Source organism: Oncorhynchus nerka, linkage group LG17 (assembly GCF_034236695.1).
Source record: "Oncorhynchus nerka isolate Pitt River linkage group LG17, Oner_Uvic_2.0, whole genome shotgun sequence".
Taxonomy (NCBI): Eukaryota; Metazoa; Chordata; class Actinopteri; order Salmoniformes; family Salmonidae; genus Oncorhynchus; species Oncorhynchus nerka.
The window spans coordinates 22674162-22692575 of NC_088412.1; the positions used below are offsets into that span (position 1 = coordinate 22674162).

The window sequence follows — 18414 nt, forward strand, 5'->3', positions numbered from 1 at the left end:
GGCTTTTGTTTCACCCCCCCCCCACTCTCTTTTGCCTGACTGGCCGCTGAGCAGGGAGGCAATTGCTGCAGTGGAGAACAGTGGAGTAAGACTTCCCTTCTCTCACTCCCTCCCTCTACTTATCCATATCTGCCTCTTCTCCCCTCTCCATCTTTCAGTCCCTCTCGGCCTCTTCTCTCTCTCCCTGTCCCTCCTCTCTCTGTCACACAAGCTCATGGCTAAAAGGACCAACAGAAGACAGTACAACAGCCAGCCCCGCAAAGACACACACTGGACAAACACCCACACACTGGACAAACACCCACACACTGGACAAAAACCCACACACTGGACAAACACCCACACACTGGACAAACACCCACACACTGGACAAAAACCCACACACTGGACAAAACTGGAAACCATATTTGCAGTAGCTTCATGACATTTGATCAACAAGAGTATATTTTCAGGATACAGTATGTTTAAAGGACGGTGTGTGTGTAGTCAGATAGGGTGCGCGCCCCCATCATCAGGTGACCTCCCGAGCTTCCCAGACAGCCATCAGACAGCAGTGATGACAGGAGGAATTAGCAGAGTAACACAACCCAGAGAAAAACCTCCCTCCCATCCCAACCTCCCTGTCCCTGGCCAGCCAGACCTAGTCTACTGCAAGCGAGAGATCTTACTTGAAAGAAGCCCGGGGGCATGGGTCCACCAGGCATGCCATCGTTGGGGGGCATGTTACCCATCACCGGACTAGGGGCAGCAGCTGCACTCTGCAAAACACAAAGTAAACACACACACACACTTAGTACTCTGAAACAAACACGCACACACAAGTCATTCACACTCACTACTCAGAACAACACATATCTTATACATTATACTACACACAAAGGCAATGAAATAAATCTGTCCATTCACCACAATAGAGTCTGATGTAGCCTAGTCTCCACTGCTCGGGATTGTATTCCACATGAGGAAAGACGTGGATTGTTTTGGGTGGTTTTGGCGTTTTCAGACAGAAGAAATGGGTGGAGTGTAAGGCGTAACATTATCTGCAACCTGACCGTCTGGCTCAGATTGCTTATTCTTCGCTGCATTCAGACCATATTAAAAAGACAAGCATCTGTCTCTCTTTATGAATTTGTAAGCATTTATGCTGGGTAGAAATACAAAATAAATTAAATATATGTTGTGTGTGCTTTTGTTTGTGTTTGGCTAGCTGTGGTGAAATCTCTCCTAAGCAGGGGGTTGAGCCCCCTCCCCCAAGGTATGTAAGGCAGTGGCTGAGTCTGTTGTATGTTTCTCAGGCTGTCTATTCACCAGGCAGCACCCAGTCAAGGGGATTACACAGCTGCCCAGAGCCCTCTCCTCCCCTCTCACCCCATGTAACCAGACCCCCCCCAGCCATCACAGTGCAAACAGCCCCTCCATCCCTAACCCGCTCGGCCCAGACACTCACTAACGGGCCCTGGGGCCCCAGGGCAGGCCGTGTGTGTGTGCAACACACACACACACACACACACACACACACACACACACACACACACACACACACACACACACACACACACACACTCACTAAGCGGATAAAAAAAGCTTGATGTGATTGTAAGATAATGGTAGTGAGAAGGTAGTTTCATTACATATAGTTGAACCAGTTGCCAGGGAACAGAGGCTATGTAGTTACTGCTTTATTCAGTAGACAAAGAAAATATAGTGACTGCATAAGTGGTAGATTATAAATATCTTCAAATAGCTTCAAACCTGCCCTATCTGGGCGAGGACCAACTGCTGACCATTTAGTTACCTCTCAACGACTTCTAGTGCATACTATGTATGGGAGGCAGCAGTGTGAATGCTTGGTCATGGAGAGGGGGAGAGGGGATAAAAGAGAGGAGAGAGGGGGAGAGGAAAGAGTGTGACTAAGGGAGGGATGTGAAGATAGGAGTGAGGGGAGAGAAAAGAAGAGTGGGAGAGGAGAGAGAGGAGAGTGAGGGGGAGAACAGAATGAATGGAGAGAGGGCAGAGGGGAGGGGAGTGAGTGATGAGAGGTGGTTAACTGGGTTTGTCAGCATGTACAGTATTTAGTCAATGGCAGCTGTTTGTCCAGTACAGTGGAGCCGCCATGTTGGCTGATTGAAAATGGAACCCAAGGCCACACTACTACCTGTTACAGTTTTTTACGATTGCTTACACACTAAAATTGAACATTTCCCACAAATAGCAAAATCTTACACTAAAGGAGCAAAACACAAGGCTAGATTTGCACAACTGTAAGCACATTGTCAGCTTCACACTATTTGCAAAACATTACACACAGTGATTTGCAAAACACCAAACACACTTGTATACATCAGACACAGAAGTATATCATGATGTCACTTCCTTGCAATTCCAAAGCACTGACTGTCAAATTATCACACCTATGAGCCAATCTGTTAAACACAGCCATCAGGTGCACAAACACATGATTGCTAAATTGTAGACACACCAATCAGGTTTAAGCACTATAAAAAAATCAGCAGGTAGATTCACCTGCCTTCAACCAAAATGGAAGGAGTCAGAAGAAGAGTGAGGGTGAGAGGAGGAGTACACAGAGGAGGAGGAGGAAGAGGCAGAGGCCGAGCCAGAGGCCGAGGAAGACTTGAAGCAGGAGGAGAACGTGCACAAAGAAGAAGAGGACCAAACTTATCAAATGACATTCGTGCAACACTAGTGGACCATGTTGTGAACCACGGATTGACGCTGAGGGAGGCTGGACTGAGAGTTCAGACAAATCTTAGCAGATATACAGTGGCATCTGTCATAAGGACTTTTAGACAGAAAAACAGGTGAAAGAAGATCTGTCTACAAGTTACAGTAATCAGCTGCTTATTGTCTGCACCATACCAGCACTTGTCATACCCCGTCCTGTGACATTGTACAGTAAGTTACATGTATTATTCTCTACATAGGATTGAGGGTTGGGAACGACAAGGAGGAAGGGGGCCCATATTCACGCAAGAACAAGAGAGCGAGATAATAAACATGGTTTTGGCCAATAATGCTATCAGGCTCAGAGAACTACAAGCCAACATTATCGGTGACCAGGCCATTTTCAATAATGTCCATCAGGCTCAGAGAACTACAAGCCAACATTATCGGTGACCATGCCATTTTCAATAATGTCCATCAGGCTCAGAGAACTACAAGCCAACATTATCGGTGACCATGCCATTTTCAATAATGTCCATCAGGTCTCTGTCAACACTGGCATGCATCCTGAAAAGACATCAGGTTCAAATGAAACAACTTTATCGAGTGCCTTTTGAGCGGAATTCAGAGAGGGTCAAATGGCTGCGGCTTGAGTGTGTGGAGGTTTGTATTGTTCACTTTAGCGCTGTGATGTTGCATACTGCACACATGACTTTTCTACATTGACTGTATACTAGACCTATCCTGAACTACACAATCTTGTCTTTCACTGTATTTCAGGGAGTTTTGCAGATGGATGCTGAGGAAATCCTGCATGAATTCATATATATTGATGAGGCAGGGTTCAGCCTCACAAAAGCAAGAAGGCAGAAATATCATTGGCCACAGGGCTATAATCAATGTCCCAGGGCAACGTGGGGGTAACATCACCCTTTGCGCTGCCATTTCACAGCATGGGGTTGTCCACCGTTATGCCACAATGAGCCCTTACAACACACCTCACATTCTCGCATTTTTGGACCGATTGCACCACATCGTCACAGCAGGTAATGAAATGCACCAGATGCAATACACGGTCATCTGGGACAATGTGTCATGCCACTGCTCTGCTTTGGTCCAGAACTGGTTTCAACACCATCCACAGTTGACAGTACTAGACCTTCCACCATACTTTCCGTTTCTAAACCCTATCGAAGAGTTTTTCTCTGCATGGCGGTGGAAGGTTTACGATCTCCAGCTCCAGGCTCAGGTACCCCTCATTCAGGCCAGGAAGGTTTACGATCTCCAGCCCCAGGCTCAGGTACCCCTCATTCAGGCCAGGAAGGTTTACGATCTCCAGTCCCAGGCTCAGGTACCCCTCATTCAGGCCAGGAAGGTTTACGATCTCCAGCCCCAGGCTCAGGTACCCCTCATTCAGGCCAGGAAGGTTTACGATCTCCAGCCCCAGGCTCAGGTACCCCTCATTCAGGCCAGGAAGGTTTATGATCTCCAGCCCAGGGCTCAGGAACCCCTCATTCAGGCCAGGAAGGTTTACGATCTCCAGCCCCAGGCTCAGGTACCCCTCATTCAGGCCAGGAAGGTTTACTATCTCCAGCCCCAGGCTCAGGAACCCCTCATTCAGGCCAGGAAGGTTTACGATCTCCAGCCCCAGGCTCAGGTACCCCTCATTCAGGCCAGGAAGGTTTACGATCTCCAGCCCCAGGCTCAGGTTCCCCTCATTCAGGCCAGGAAGGTTTACTATCTCCAGCCCCAGACTCAGGTAGCCCTCATTCAGGCCAGGAAGGTTTACGATTTCCAGCCCCAGGCTCAGGTACCCCTCATTCAGGCCAGGAAGGTTTACGATCTCCAGCCCCAGGCTCAGGTACCCCTCATTCAGGCCAGGAAGGTTTACGATCTCCAGCCCCAGGCTCAGGTACCCCTCATTCAGGCCAGGAAGGTTTACATCTCAGCCCCAGCCAGGAACCCCTCATTCAGGCCAGGAAGGTTTACGATCTCCAGCCCCAGGCTCAGGTACCCCTCATTCAGGCCAGGAAGGTTTACGATCTCCAGCCCCAGGCTCAGGTACCCCTCATTCAGGCCAGGAAGGTTTACGATCTCCAGCCCCAGGCTCAGGTACCCCTCATTCAGGCCAGGAAGGTTTACGATCTCCAGCCCCAGGCTCAGGTACCCCTCATTCAGGCCAGGAAGGTTTACGATCTCCAGCCCCAGGCTCAGGTACCCCTCATTCAGGCCAGGAAGGTTTACTATCTCCAGCCCCAGGCCCAGGAACCCCTCATTCAGGCCAGGAAGGTTTACGATCTCCAGCCCCAGGCTCAGGTACCCCTCATTCAGGCCAGGAAGGTTTACGATCTCCAGCCCCAGGCTCAGGTACCCCTCATTCAGGCCAGGAAGGTTTACTATCTCCAGCCCCAGACTCAGGTAGCCCTCATTCAGGCCAGGAAGGTTTACGATCTCCAGCCCCAGGCTCAGGTACCCCTCATTCAGGCCAGGAAGGTTTACGATCTCCAGCCCCAGGCTCAGGTACCCCTCAGGCCCCATATCCAGCCCCAGGCTCAGGAACCCCTCATTCAGGCCAGGAAGGTTTACGATCTCCAGCCCCAGGCTCAGGAACCCCTCATTCAGGCCAGGAAGGTTTACGATCTCCAGCCCCAGGCTCAGGTACCCCTCATTCAGGCCAGGAAGGTTTACGATCTCCAGCCCCAGGCTCAGGTACCCCTCATTCAGCCCCAGGCTCAGGAACCCCTCATTCAGGCCAGGAAGGTTTACATCTCCAGCCCCAGGCTCAGGAACCCCTCATTCAGGCCAGGAAGGTTTACGATCTCCAGCCCCAGGCTCAGGTACCCCTCATTCAGGCCAGGAAGGTTTACTATCTCCAGCCCCAGACTCAGGTACCTCTCATTCAGGCCAGGAAGGTTTACGATCTCCAGCCCCAGGCTCAGGTACCCCTCATTCAGGCCAGGAAGGTTTACGATCTCCAGCCCCAGGCTCAGGAACCCCTCATTCAGGCCAGGAAGGTTTACGATCTCCAGCCCCAGGCTCAGGTACCCCTCATTCAGGCCAGGAAGGTTTACTATCTCCAGCCCCAGGCTCAGGAACCCCTCATTCAGGCCAGGAAGGTTTACGATCTCCAGCCCCAGGCTCAGGTACCCCTCATTCAGGCCAGGAAGGTTTACGATCTCCAGCCCCAGGCTCAGGTACCCCTCATTCAGGCCATTTACTCTCAGCCCCAGACTCAGGTAGCCCTCATTCAGGCCAGGAAGGTTTACGATCTCCAGCCCCAGGCTCAGGTACCCCTCATTCAGGCCAGGAAGGTTTACGATCTCCAGCCCCAGGCTCAGGTACCCCTCATTCAGGCCAGGAAGGTTTACAATCTCCAGCCCCAGGCTCAGGTACCCCTCATTCAGGCCAGGAAGGTTTACGATCTCCAGCCGCAGGCTCAGGTACCCCTCATTCAGGCCAGGAAGGTTTACAATCTCCAGCCCCAGGCTCAGGTACCCCTCATTCAGGCCAGGAAGGTTTACGATCTCCAGCCCCAGGTACCCCTCATTCAGGCCATGGAGGACGCCTGTGACCAAGTCGACGCCGCAGCTGTGCAAGGATGGATTCGACATTCAAGACGGTTCTTCCCGCGTTGTCTTGCTAATGATGATATTGCTTGTGATGTTGATAATTCTCTGGCCAGATCCAGCTAGGAGAAGTGTTAATATATAGTATGTTTACTGTTGTATTTTCTGTACAATATTGTCAGGTTTTTTCAATTTATTTTTAATGTTTGTTGTTGTTATTTACTGTAATTGTAACCTGTACTGGACACAGTATTTTACGATTGTCTGTTTGCTGCGCTAACAGTGTTTTGCACACTACTGTAGTAGCATGAAAACTGGGACATGTTTTGTTGTGATTCTCCATGTTGACATGTTGACTGATTTGGGTACATGGAGAGAAATAAATGATGTTTTCCTCAGTCTACAGCATTGGTCTTGTGTAGTGTCTGTATAGTTGCACTTTCTCTGTGTACTTCATTTACAGCACTCTAATCACTGACAATTAGACTCGCTAAAAGTGTTTTAGGTTGGCAACAGCAGTGTGTAACTGGTTCAAAAAGAGTCATATGAAATGTGTGTGTTTCTTATGGTAACAAAATATTGTTTTTCTGAAGTCGTGTATAGTTTTGACAAAAGTGTTCCATTTTGCAAATGATCTGAAGTGTTGTGCTACTTTGTAGGGTTGTGCTAATTGTGTGTAGTGTTTTGACAAACCGGGCCCTGTTTTCAAAATTGTGCTTAAACAATTGAAAAAAACGAATGCTAGAAAGCCAAGCACACACAGCAGCCCTCAGCATGTTAAACATGTACGACTGAGCGAGGGCTGAGCCAGTGGAAGATCAATGAAGAGACTGACTGGACTAAACAAAAACAGGTATAATGGAGGCACATGGGAATAAAGAATTTTCACTGGTGACCCCAAATACTACTGGTAGTTGTATGTCCAGTCAGTTGAGGATACTGTGGATAGAGGATATTTACACACACAAGAGGCAGACAGTGGCGAGTCTGTCTGAGCAGAGAGAATTACAAGCGGGCTCATCTGCATAATCTGCAGTGTGATCAGAGGCATTCTGGGTAGCTGTGCTGACCGCAGGCGGCCAGTTGGTCAGTAGAAGCTGACATGGACTGGTCAGGGTAGGGAGGAGGAGAGAGGAAGAGGGGAGGGGATGAGGAGGAGAGGAGGGGTACATGTTTGTGAAGCACACAGCCAGTCAGCCAGCCAGCCAGTGATGTTCCACTGCACTCCCAGGTAAAGCAGCAAAAGGCCCGTTCTCCTTGTTGCCATGACAACACCAACCTCAGCTCTCTCTCTCCAGTGCCCATTAAAACCCTCAGGCCGTCAATCATCAGCCTGGCCAGGGAGCAAGAGAGAGCGAGAGCGAGCAAGAGAGAGCGAGAGAGAGCGCGATGTAGTTTAAAGGAGCCTGTGGCTTTTGATAGCTGGTCTGTTAGCCACCTCTATCTCCCCCTCTCTCAATCTCTCAAACACACAAACGGATACACAAAATCCCCACAGTATTGAACCCTTTACACACCATTGTCTCTGCTCCTTCTTTCTCCTGTATTTATGCAGCAGCAGCACTATGCCCTGCTTACGCTCCCATCCCTCCCTCCTAGCCATCAATAATAAAGTTTATGATGTTTTCTTCCAGTGGGTCTGTATATCTCCTAAGAAGGAACACACAACCAACCCAAACCCATTGATTGTTCTGTGAGCACTCTGAAGTAATTAGCTACTGCTTTTTTAATTATCAGTATCACTTGCTGCCTAGCTGGACATGAGACAGTGAGTGAGCGCTGCAATCTGCCCCATTGATCTGGACATCGGTTCCAGGGGGGTAATGGATCCAGTCTTATCTGCTCCGAGACAAGCAGGGCAACACTGATCACCTGCTGGCTGGCCACAACACACACAGACACAGACCGCCAGACTCCTGCAGACACACACACTACTCTGCACATATCCAGGAGTGGATTTAGCCACTCGGCTAAGCCTACAATATCCACCAATGCTATGGCTTTTCTATTTCTGCTACTGGAACAATATGAATATCAGAGCTGGAGCTGGAGATGGACAGCAGAGTGGAGTTAATTCATGGTAAGACGCTGAGGTTTATGGGGGATGGGAGGATTCAGAAAGAAATACATCTGGAGCTGATGAGCAGGTGGGAGAGGCTCCAGACAGGTTGGAATCAATTCATTTCGGAAAGATGGTGCTGCGTGTGTGTGTGTGTGTGTGTGTGTGTGTGTGTGTGTGTGTGCACAGTCATACACTCAGCCAGTGGCGGGACTGTAGTAGTCAGTAGATCAGAGTGGAGCTGGCAGACAGACTGCTTGGCCATGCATCTGCCTGGGACTGGGACTGGGGCTGGAAAGCCTCAGTCGATCTCCATGACAAACCACTGCATTCATGGCCACGCGACTGCTGCCTGTCATCACCGCCCCTCCCTCTCCTCCTCTCTCCTCCTGTCCTCAGACCCAGCTTGAACTGCTCCAATAACTGTCACTGAAATCAGCTCTATAAAGATTAGCTGGAGAGGCTGGAATGCGTAATCAGGGCTGCTGGCTTACAGATGTGCCCTTTAATCAATTGGAGAGAGAGCAGCGTGGCGCAGGAACCTGACTCCAAACATGACTACATGGGAAAGCCCTCCATGACAAGTGGAGAGAGGAGGCCGGCTCGGCACACCGCTGGCTTTCCTCCCACTGATCCGGCAGCTGTTGTGTCAATCAGGTAAATTAAGTATCAGTAAACAAATCTTCTAGGGAGGGAAGAAGGAACCCCCTTGCCGCCCTGATCTACCACCCTGACCAAGCCAATCCTCAGACCCCTCCCAACCACACACACCTCTGCCTCGGCAGCATCCCACATCAGGGCCCCTGGAGCCTCTGACAGCCCTGTGAGATGTCAGCCCAGGAGGAGGCCTATTGGCTGGGGGACTGTCTCCACTCAACACCCATCTTGCCCCAGACCCCCTGCTAAGGCTCCTGCTGCTTAGCAATCTCCCCATCACAGGCACACGGATGCAGATATAATACCTGGCCGACACTTGTGCTGAGAGCAGACCAACACATACAATAACCATCAGTGTGTCAGCATACATCAGTGTCTGGCTAATGTCTGCGCGGTAGTGGAAGAGCCTAACTAGCAGTTAGTTATACAGTGGGGCAAAAAAGTATTTAGTCAGCCACCAATTGTGCAAGTTCTCCCATTTAAAAAGATGAGAGAGGCCTGTAATTTTCATCATAGGTACACTTCAACTAAAAAATTCAGAAAATCACATTGTAGGATTTTTAATGAATTTATTTGCAAATTATGGTGGAAAATAAGTATTTGGTCACCTACAAACAAGCAAGATTTCTGGCTCTCACAGACCTGTAACTTCTTCTTTAAGAGGCTCCTCTGTCCTCCACTCGTTACCTGTATTAATGGCACCTGTTTGAACTTATCATCAGACACCTGTCCACAACCTCAAACAGTCACACTCCAAACTCCACTATGGCCAAGACCAAAGAGCTGTCAAAGGACACCAGAAACAAAATTGTAGACCTGCACCAGGCTAGGAAGACTGAATCTGCAATAGGTAAGCAGCTTGGTTTGAAGAAATCAACTGTGGGAGCAATTATTAGGAAATGGAAGACATACAAGACCACTGATAATCTCCCTCGATCTGGGGCTCCACGCAAGATCTCACCCCGTGGGGGGGTCAAAATGATCACAAGAACGGTGAGCAAAATTCCCAGAACCACATAGTGAATGACCTGCAGAGAGCTGGGACCAAAGTAACAAAGCCTTCCATCAGTAACACACTACGCCGCCAGGGACTCAAATCCTGCAGTGCCAGACGTGTCCCCCTGCTTAAGCCAGTACATGTCCAGGCCCGTCTGAAGTTTGCTAGAGAGCATTTGGATGATCCAGAAGAAGATTGGGAGAATGTCATATGGTCAGATGAAACCAAAATATAACTTTTTGGTAAAAACTCAACTCGTCGTGTTTGGAGGACAAAGAATGCTGAGTTGCATTCAAAGAACACCATACCTACTGTGAAGCATGGGGGTGGAAACATCATGCTTTGGGGTTGTTTTTCTGCAAAGGGACCAGGATGACTGATTTGTGTAAAGGAAAGAATGAATGGGGCCATGTATCGTGAGATTTTGAGTGAAAACCTCCTTCCATCAGCAAAGGCATTGAAGATGAAACGTGGCTGGGTCTTTCAGCATGACAATGATCCCAAACACACCGCCCGGGCAATGAAGGAGTGGCTTCGTAAGAAGCATTTCAAGGTCCTGGAGTGGCCTAGCCAGTCTCTAGATCTCAACCCCATAGAAAATCTTTGGAGGGAGTTGAAAGTCCGTGTTGCCCAGCAACAGCCCCAAAACATCACTGCTCTAGAGGAGATCTGCATGGAGGAATGGGTCAAAATACCAGCAACAGTGTATGAAAACCTTGTGAAGACTTACAGAAAATGTTTGACCTCTGTCATTGCCAACAGAGGGTATATAACAAAGTATTGAGATGAACTTTTGTTATTGACCAAATACTTATTTTCCACCATAATTTGCAAATAAATTCATTAAAAATCCTACAATGTGATTTTCTGGATTTTTTTTTCTCATTTTGTCTGTCATAGTTGAAGTGTACCTATGATGAAAATTACAGGCCTCTCTCATCTTTTTAAGTGGGAGAACTTGCACAATTGGTGGCTGACTAAATACTTTTTTGCCCCACTGTACATGAGGTTGTAGTGTGTGTGTGTGTGTGTGTGTGTGTGTGTGTGTGTGTGTGTGTGTGTGTGTGTGTGTGTTTGTGTGTGTGTTCTTGATAGGGTTAACGTGTGACAGACTCTCTGGGGATGTGTGTGTGCCCCCATTACAGGTGTAAAAACAACAAACACACCTCTCTCCATTCTCCCTGCGTTGGCGTTTAGAGAGCAAGGAGCAGCTACTTACCTGAGCCTTTCTGTCTGTCGGGTTTAAATTACAACTAAGTGAAACTGACACAAAACCGCGTGAGAGGGATGCATCAGTCCGGACGCACAGGGCTGTGGAGGCCTTTATTGGCCGCGTCAGATGTTAATAACCAGTGGTGAGGATACCCTTCTGTTTATTTCACTGACCCCATTCCACTGGTCCCCCCTGCTGGCCTGCTCTTTAGTTACTGAGAGGAGAGGACACTGAACCCTGCCCATATACACACAGCTACAAAACATCACATTTAGGAGCACCAGGAAAGAATGTTTGAAATAGATTGGGATATACCCTATATTGGCCCTTTACGTATTCTAGCTACTTCTGAAGCACATGTTGTACCCTAGATACTTAACTTCTTGGTGACAGGGGGCAGTATTTTCATGTCTGGATGAAATGCATGCCCAAATTCAACTGCCTGCTACTCATCCCCAGAAGATAAGATATGCATATTATTAGTAGATTTGATTAAAAAAAACACTCTGAAGTTTCTAAAACTGTTTGAATCATGTCTGTGAGTATAACAGAACTTATTTAGCAGGCGAAACCCCAAGGACAAATCATTCAGATTTTTTGTTTGTTTTGAGGTCACTCTCTTTTCAATGGGATTTCATTGGGAATCCAGATTTCTAAGGAACCTTCTTGCAGTAACTACCGCTTCCACTGGATGTCACCAGTCTTTAGAAATTGGTTGAGGTTTTTCCTTTGTGTAATGAAGAAGTAGCCCTGTTCAGAACGAGGGTCACTTGTAGTGTACTATTAGATAGAGGAGCGTGACCAGAAAGCTAGCTACAGTTTGTTTTCCTCATGTATTGAACACAGATCATTCCGTCTTCAATTTTATTGATTATTTATGTTAAAAAATACCTAAAGTTTTATTACAAAAGTAGTTTGAAATGTTTTGGCACAGTTTACAGGTAACCTTTGAGATATTTTGTAGTCACGTTGCGCAAGTTGGAACCGGTGTTTTTCTGGATCAAACGCGCCAAATAAATGGACATTTTGGATATATATCAACGGAATTAATCGAACAAAAATACAATTTGTGATGTTTATGGGACATATTGGAGTGCCAACAAAAGAAGCTCGTCAAAGGTAAGGCATGAATTACATTTTTATTTCTGCGTTTTGTGTCGCGCCTGCAGGGTTGAAATATGATTTTCTCTTTTTGTTTACATAGGTGCTATCCTCAGATAATGAAATCGTTTGCTTTCGCCGAAAAGCCTTTTTGAAATCGGACACGTTGGCTGGATTCACAACAAGTGTAGCTTTAATTTGCTGTCTTGCAAGTTTGATTTAATGAAAGTTAGATTTTTATAGTAATTTATTAGAATTTGGCGCTCTGCATTTTCCCTGGCTTTTGGCCAGGTATCCCATAGAGGTTAAAGGTAACACTGTAAATACATTTGTTTATAATTATTTTAAAAAACACAATTATACAAATACCTGTTATTGAAATTACAAAGTAATTTGTTGAATATTAGGTTTCCACATTGTGTAAAAGCACTATTTTCCTATTGAGATACATTATATAGAAAATTGTACACTGTCTCTTTAACCAGTTGGATTTAGGGGGCGCTATTTAAATTTTTGGATGAAAAACGTTCCCGTTTTAAACAAGATATTTTGTCACGAAAAGATGCTCGACTATGCATATAATTGACAGCTTTGGAAAGAAGACACTCTGACGTTTCCAAAACTGCAAAGATATTGTCTGTGAGTGCCACAGAACTGATGTTACAGGCGAAACCCAGATAAAAATCCAACCAGGAAGTGCAGCATTTTTTGAAACCGCCTCATGCCAATGACTCCTTATATGGCTGTGAATGAGCTACGAATGAGCTTACATTTTCCACGTTTTCCCCAAGGTGTCTACAGCATTGTGGCATATTTTTAGGCATTTCCCTTGAATAATGGCTGTAAGGGACCATATATGGCATGTGGTCACATGGTGTCTCCCGCAGAAAACCTTGCGTAAAATACTGAGGTAGCCATTTTTCCAATCGCTTCTTATGAGAAACCAACTGCCTCGATGGATATATTATCGAATATATTTATTAAAAACACCTTGAGGATGGATCCTAAACAACGTTTGCCGTGTTTCTGTCGATATTATGTAGCTAATTTTGAAAAAAGTTTGCAGTTATAGTTGTAGCATTTTTCGGTCGATTTTCAGCCAAGCATGGTGAAGAAACGGGAGCTTTTTTGCCTACAAAAATAATATTTTTGGAAAAAAGGAACATTTGCTATCTAACTGGGAGTCTCCTGAGTGAAAGCATCCGAAGTTCTTCAAAGGTAAATTATTTAATTTGGTTGCTTTTCTTATTTTCGTGAAAATGTTGCCTGCTGCCAGCAGAGCCTAGCATAGCATTATGCCACGATAAACTTACACAAATGCTTGTTTAGCGTTGGCTGTAACGCATATTTTGAAAATCTGAGATGGCAGTGTTGTTAACAAAAGGCTAAGCTTGTGTTTGAATATATTTATTTAATTTAATTTGCGATTTTCTTGAATAGGAAAAATTTCTAGGGGTATTTATGTCCGTTGCGTTATGCTAATGCATTTGAGGCTATGATTACGCTCCCGGATACGGGTTTGCTCGTCGCAACTGGTTAAGAACACTGTGAGTGAGGACATGCAAGAGATCAGTGATTCATTTATTGCTATGATCATTGATCTACTGAAGAAGCTATTCATTTTCCTTTCTTTCTGTGTCCCCAAAATGTTCAATATAGCCTACCAGTAAAGTTACCAGGTTGTTAGCTAGCTAGCTAACATATGCTAGCATATGCAACCAAAATGTTCACACTTTAGAGCCCTGCACACACACACACACACACACCCACACATACACCCACCCCTCGTAGTGTGAAAGGTGAGCACCCCTCCTCTGCCTGTGACCTCATTAGGTCAGTGTCAGCCACTAGAGAAAGGTGCCATGATGGAGCTTAATTAAACGATTTAAATGAAATCAAATCCATTTTTATTTGTCACATGCTTCATAAACAACAGGTGTAGACTAGTGAAATGCTTACTTATGGGCCCTTCCCAAAAATGCAGCTCCAGTCTAAACAAGGACAAGGCACCTCTCCTGACTGCCACTGGCCACACACACACGGTTAATTAGGGAATAGGGTGGCTGGCGCTAGAGGACTCCACTGTATGTGTCATATACAGGAGCACAGAGTGTGATGTTGATCCCCGCCTCTCCAAATCCTTTACAACTGCTTTCACATACTGTAGGTGTCACCACTGCTCTGCTCTGACGGGGACCATATATACTATATTGACTGAGTCAGACAGACAGACAGATCCTGGGGATTTCTCCAAATGCACTCTACAGTGCTCCGAGCACGGGAGAGTACAAATAAAAAAATGTAATTTGGAGCATGGAGGGCACTTCTCAAATGCCATACTCTGTTTGCAAGCTTCAAAATATGTACATCGATGCAAGCTTCAACGGAAAGTATGCAGAGAAAACAATGACGTTTCTTGAAAGCAATGTCGGATATTATTTGAGCTGAAGACAGAGTAAATACACTCCGACTTTGGAATGAATGTTGCCTATTCACATCTCATATGTTGCCTGAATATAATATTTTATATTGTCAAGTCAATAAATACATGCCATGTTATTTTGGCATGTTCACCTGCCTACAATACCCACTGTGGTGTGCATAGATCGCAAGTCCATAGTACGTCTATAGGGCTAAATGGCCAGCTACTACTGTTCGTTAGCCAGATAACAATTCTTCATGGCTATCTACAGTGCCTTGCAAAACTATTCACCACCTTAGCATTTTTCTACTTTGTTGCATTACAACCTGTAATTGAAATAGATTTTTATTTGGATTTCATGTAACGGATATACACAAAATAGTCCAAATTGATGAAGTGAAATGAAAAGTAGGTCAGAAGTTTACATACACTGACTGTGCCTTTAAACAGCTTGGAATATTCCAGAAAATGATGTCATGGCTTCAGAAGCTTCTGATAGGCTAATTGACATCATTTGAGTCAATTGGAGGTGTACCTGTGATGTATTTCAAGGCCTACCTTCAAACTCAGTGCCTCTGCTTGACATCATGGGAAAATCAAAAGAAATCAGCCAAGACCTCAGAATTTTTTTTGTAGACCTCCTCAAGTCTGGTTCATCCTTGGGAGCAATTTCCAAACGCCTGATGGTACCACGTTCATCTGTACAAACAATAGTACGCAAGTATAAACACCATAGGACCGCGCAGCTGTCATACCGCTCAGAAAGGAGTCGTATTCTGTCTCCTAGAGATGAACGTACTTTGGTGAGAAAAGTGCAAAACAATCCCAGAACAACAGCAAAGGACCTTGTGAAGATGCTGGAGGAAACAGGTGCAAATGTATCTATATCCACAGTAAAAAAGAGTCCTATATCGACATAACCTGAAAGGCTGCTCAGCAAGAAAGAAGCCACTGCTCCAAAACAGCCATAAAAAAGCCAGACTGTGGTTTGCAACTGCACATGGGGACAAAGATTGTACTTTTTGGAGAGATGTCCTCTGGTCTGATGAAACAAAAATAAAACTGTTTGGCCATAAAGACCATCGTTATGTTTGGAGGAAAAAGGGGAGGCTTGCAAGCCGAAGAACACCATCCCAAAAGTGAAGCACGGGGGTGGCAGCATCATGTTGTGGGGGTGCTTCGCTGCAGGAGGGACTGGTGCACTTCACAAAATAGATGGCATCATGAGGCAGGGAAATGATGTGGATATATTGAAGCAACATCTCAAGACATCAGTCAGGAAGTTAAAGCTTGGTCGCAAATGGGTCTTCCAAATGGACAATGACCCCAAGCATACCTCCAGGTTGTGGCAAAATGGCTTAAGGACAGTTTAAGGGAATTTTTACTAGAGGACCGCCCATCAAAACTCACAGACCAGGCAGGGAGGGCATTAATCAGAGGCGCAACAAAGAGAACAAAGATAACCCTTAATTAAGGAGCTACAAAGCTCCACAGCAGAGATTGGAGTATCTGTCCATAGGACCACTTTAAGCAGTACACTCCACAGAGCTGGGCTTTACGGAAGAGTGGCCAGAAAAAAAGCAATTGATTACAGAAACAAATAAGCAAGTGAGTTTGGTGTTCGACAAAAGGCATTTGGGAGACTCCCCAAACGTATGTAAAAAGCTACTCTGGTCAGATGAGACTAAAATTGAGCTTTTTGGCCATCAAGGAAAATGTTGTCTGGCACAAACCCAACACCTCTCATCACCCCAAGAACACCATCCCCACAGCGAAGCATGGTGGTGACAGCATCATGCTGTGGGGATGTTTTTCATCGGCAGGGACTGGGAAACTGGTCAGAATTGAAGGATGTTGCTAAATACAGGAATTTTATTTTAGGGAAACCTGTTGTTTCAATCTTTCAGAGATTAGACTTGGATGGAGGTTCACCTTCCAGCAGGAAAATGACCCTAAGCATACAGCTAAAGCAACACTCAAGTGGTTTAAGGGGAAACATTTAAATGTCTTGGAATGGCCCAATCAAATTGAGAATCTGTGGTATGACTTAAAGATTGCTGTACACCAGCGGAAGCCATCCAACTTGAAGGAGCTGGAGCAGTTTTGCCTTGAAGAATGGGCAAAAATTCCAGTGGCTAGATGTGCCAAGCTTTTAGAGACATACCCCAAGATACTTTACATTTAACATTTACATTTAAGTCATTTAGCAGACGCTCTTATCCAGAGCGACTTACAAATTGGTGCGTTCACCTTAAGACATCCAGTGGAACAGCCACTTTACAATAGTGCATCTAAATCTTTTAAGGGGGGGGGGGGTGAGAAGGATTACTTTATCCTATCCTAGGTATTCCTGAAAGAGGAATGAAATACTGAAATACTTGCAGTTATAATTGCTGCAAAAGGTGGCTCTACAAAGTATTGACTTTGGGGGGGTGAATAGTTATGCACGCTCAAGATTTCAGTTTTTTTGTGTTATTTCTTGTTTGTTTCACAATAATAATAGTTTGCATCTTCAAAGTGGTAGGCATGTTGTGTAAATCAAATGATACAAACTCCCCAAAAATATATTTAAATTCCAAGTTGTAAGGCCACAAAATAGGAAAAATGTCAAGCGGGGTGAATACTTTCGCAAGCCACTGTAGCTAGCTACCCATGAAGAATAGACATCTACCTCACATTAGTTTTAGGTCATTTTTGCCTGTTTAACTAGATGGCTAGCTAGATTATTATGATTCACATATAGCTAGCTGATAATTATGTCATAAAACGTTTTCTTTGTGAATATATTATTTCGTCTCAATTGTTGTACTTGTCCTTGCTGGAAGAAGGTTGAGTGAATGGGGAGGTGCAGCATTAGGTAATACAGTAGGGGGAGTGCGAGTGTTTCTCTAAAGTAATGTTTTATGCATTCTCCACACAAGATCGTACTCAAGAGAACGTCCTCTGAGAATGCACTTGGAGCGTGACAGTGCACGGTAGTATGCATATTGAGAAACACTCCTTGTCTTTCTCACTCATGAGTTAACTTCAGTCAATGGTAGTATATGGCTGGAATAGTAAGTGTATGTTCTTTCTAAAAAGGTTATTTTGAGAATGAGGCATGAAGCAATTCGGACTCTAGAAACAATACAACTAACAATATAAATACCAAATCCAACAAGTCCAGCACCTTGGCATTGAATACTACACACAGACCTCAGATAGGGTAGCCAGAGTGATCCCTGTCTGCCAATGAGATGTCCAATGAGGTCTACAGAAATCATCACGGCAGTTCTGATGCACCGTTTCCTACCTGCAGGCTGCCTGATCAAAGGGCACATTTTGTAGGCCTCAGACAGACTTCCTCTCTCTCCAACACTTAAAGGGCCAGTGTAGTTCCTAACCGGGATCCCAGTACCCCAACTTGGCCAGAAGGTTTGTATAATATAATATACTTTATGGGCAAGACCTCCTTTGGGACTTATTAAAAATGAAGAGTTTCTGGCAGTCTGGATACCAAAATCCACCCTCTCCCTTTTCCTTTTTCCTCTCTCACTATCCCTGCACAACTGGATTTGCAGAGTTGCGAAAGTGGAGGATGGAGGGAGGTGAGGGGAGGCTTAGATAGGGAGAAAGAGGGAAAATAAATTAGAGAAAGAAAGAAAGAGCAAGGAAGTTAGAGAGAGTTGCAAACATTCCAGAACGCCAAAGGCAATGTGGTTGGACCTTAAAAGCCTA

At 45.6% G+C, this 18414-nt stretch overlaps 1 protein-coding gene across 2 annotated transcripts in view; it reads right to left on the reverse strand.

The window, feature by feature from the left end:
* LOC115144899 (single-stranded DNA-binding protein 3-like) overlaps nt 1-18414 on the reverse strand; it is a 140040-nt gene that overhangs the window by 30187 nt on the left and 91439 nt on the right. For both annotated transcript variants that reach the window (XM_029686017.2, XM_029686018.2), the window contains exon 5: nt 669-758. In XM_029686017.2, coding sequence (XP_029541877.1) covers nt 669-758 — 90 coding nt within the window. The remainder of the gene's footprint in view (nt 1-668; nt 759-18414) is intronic.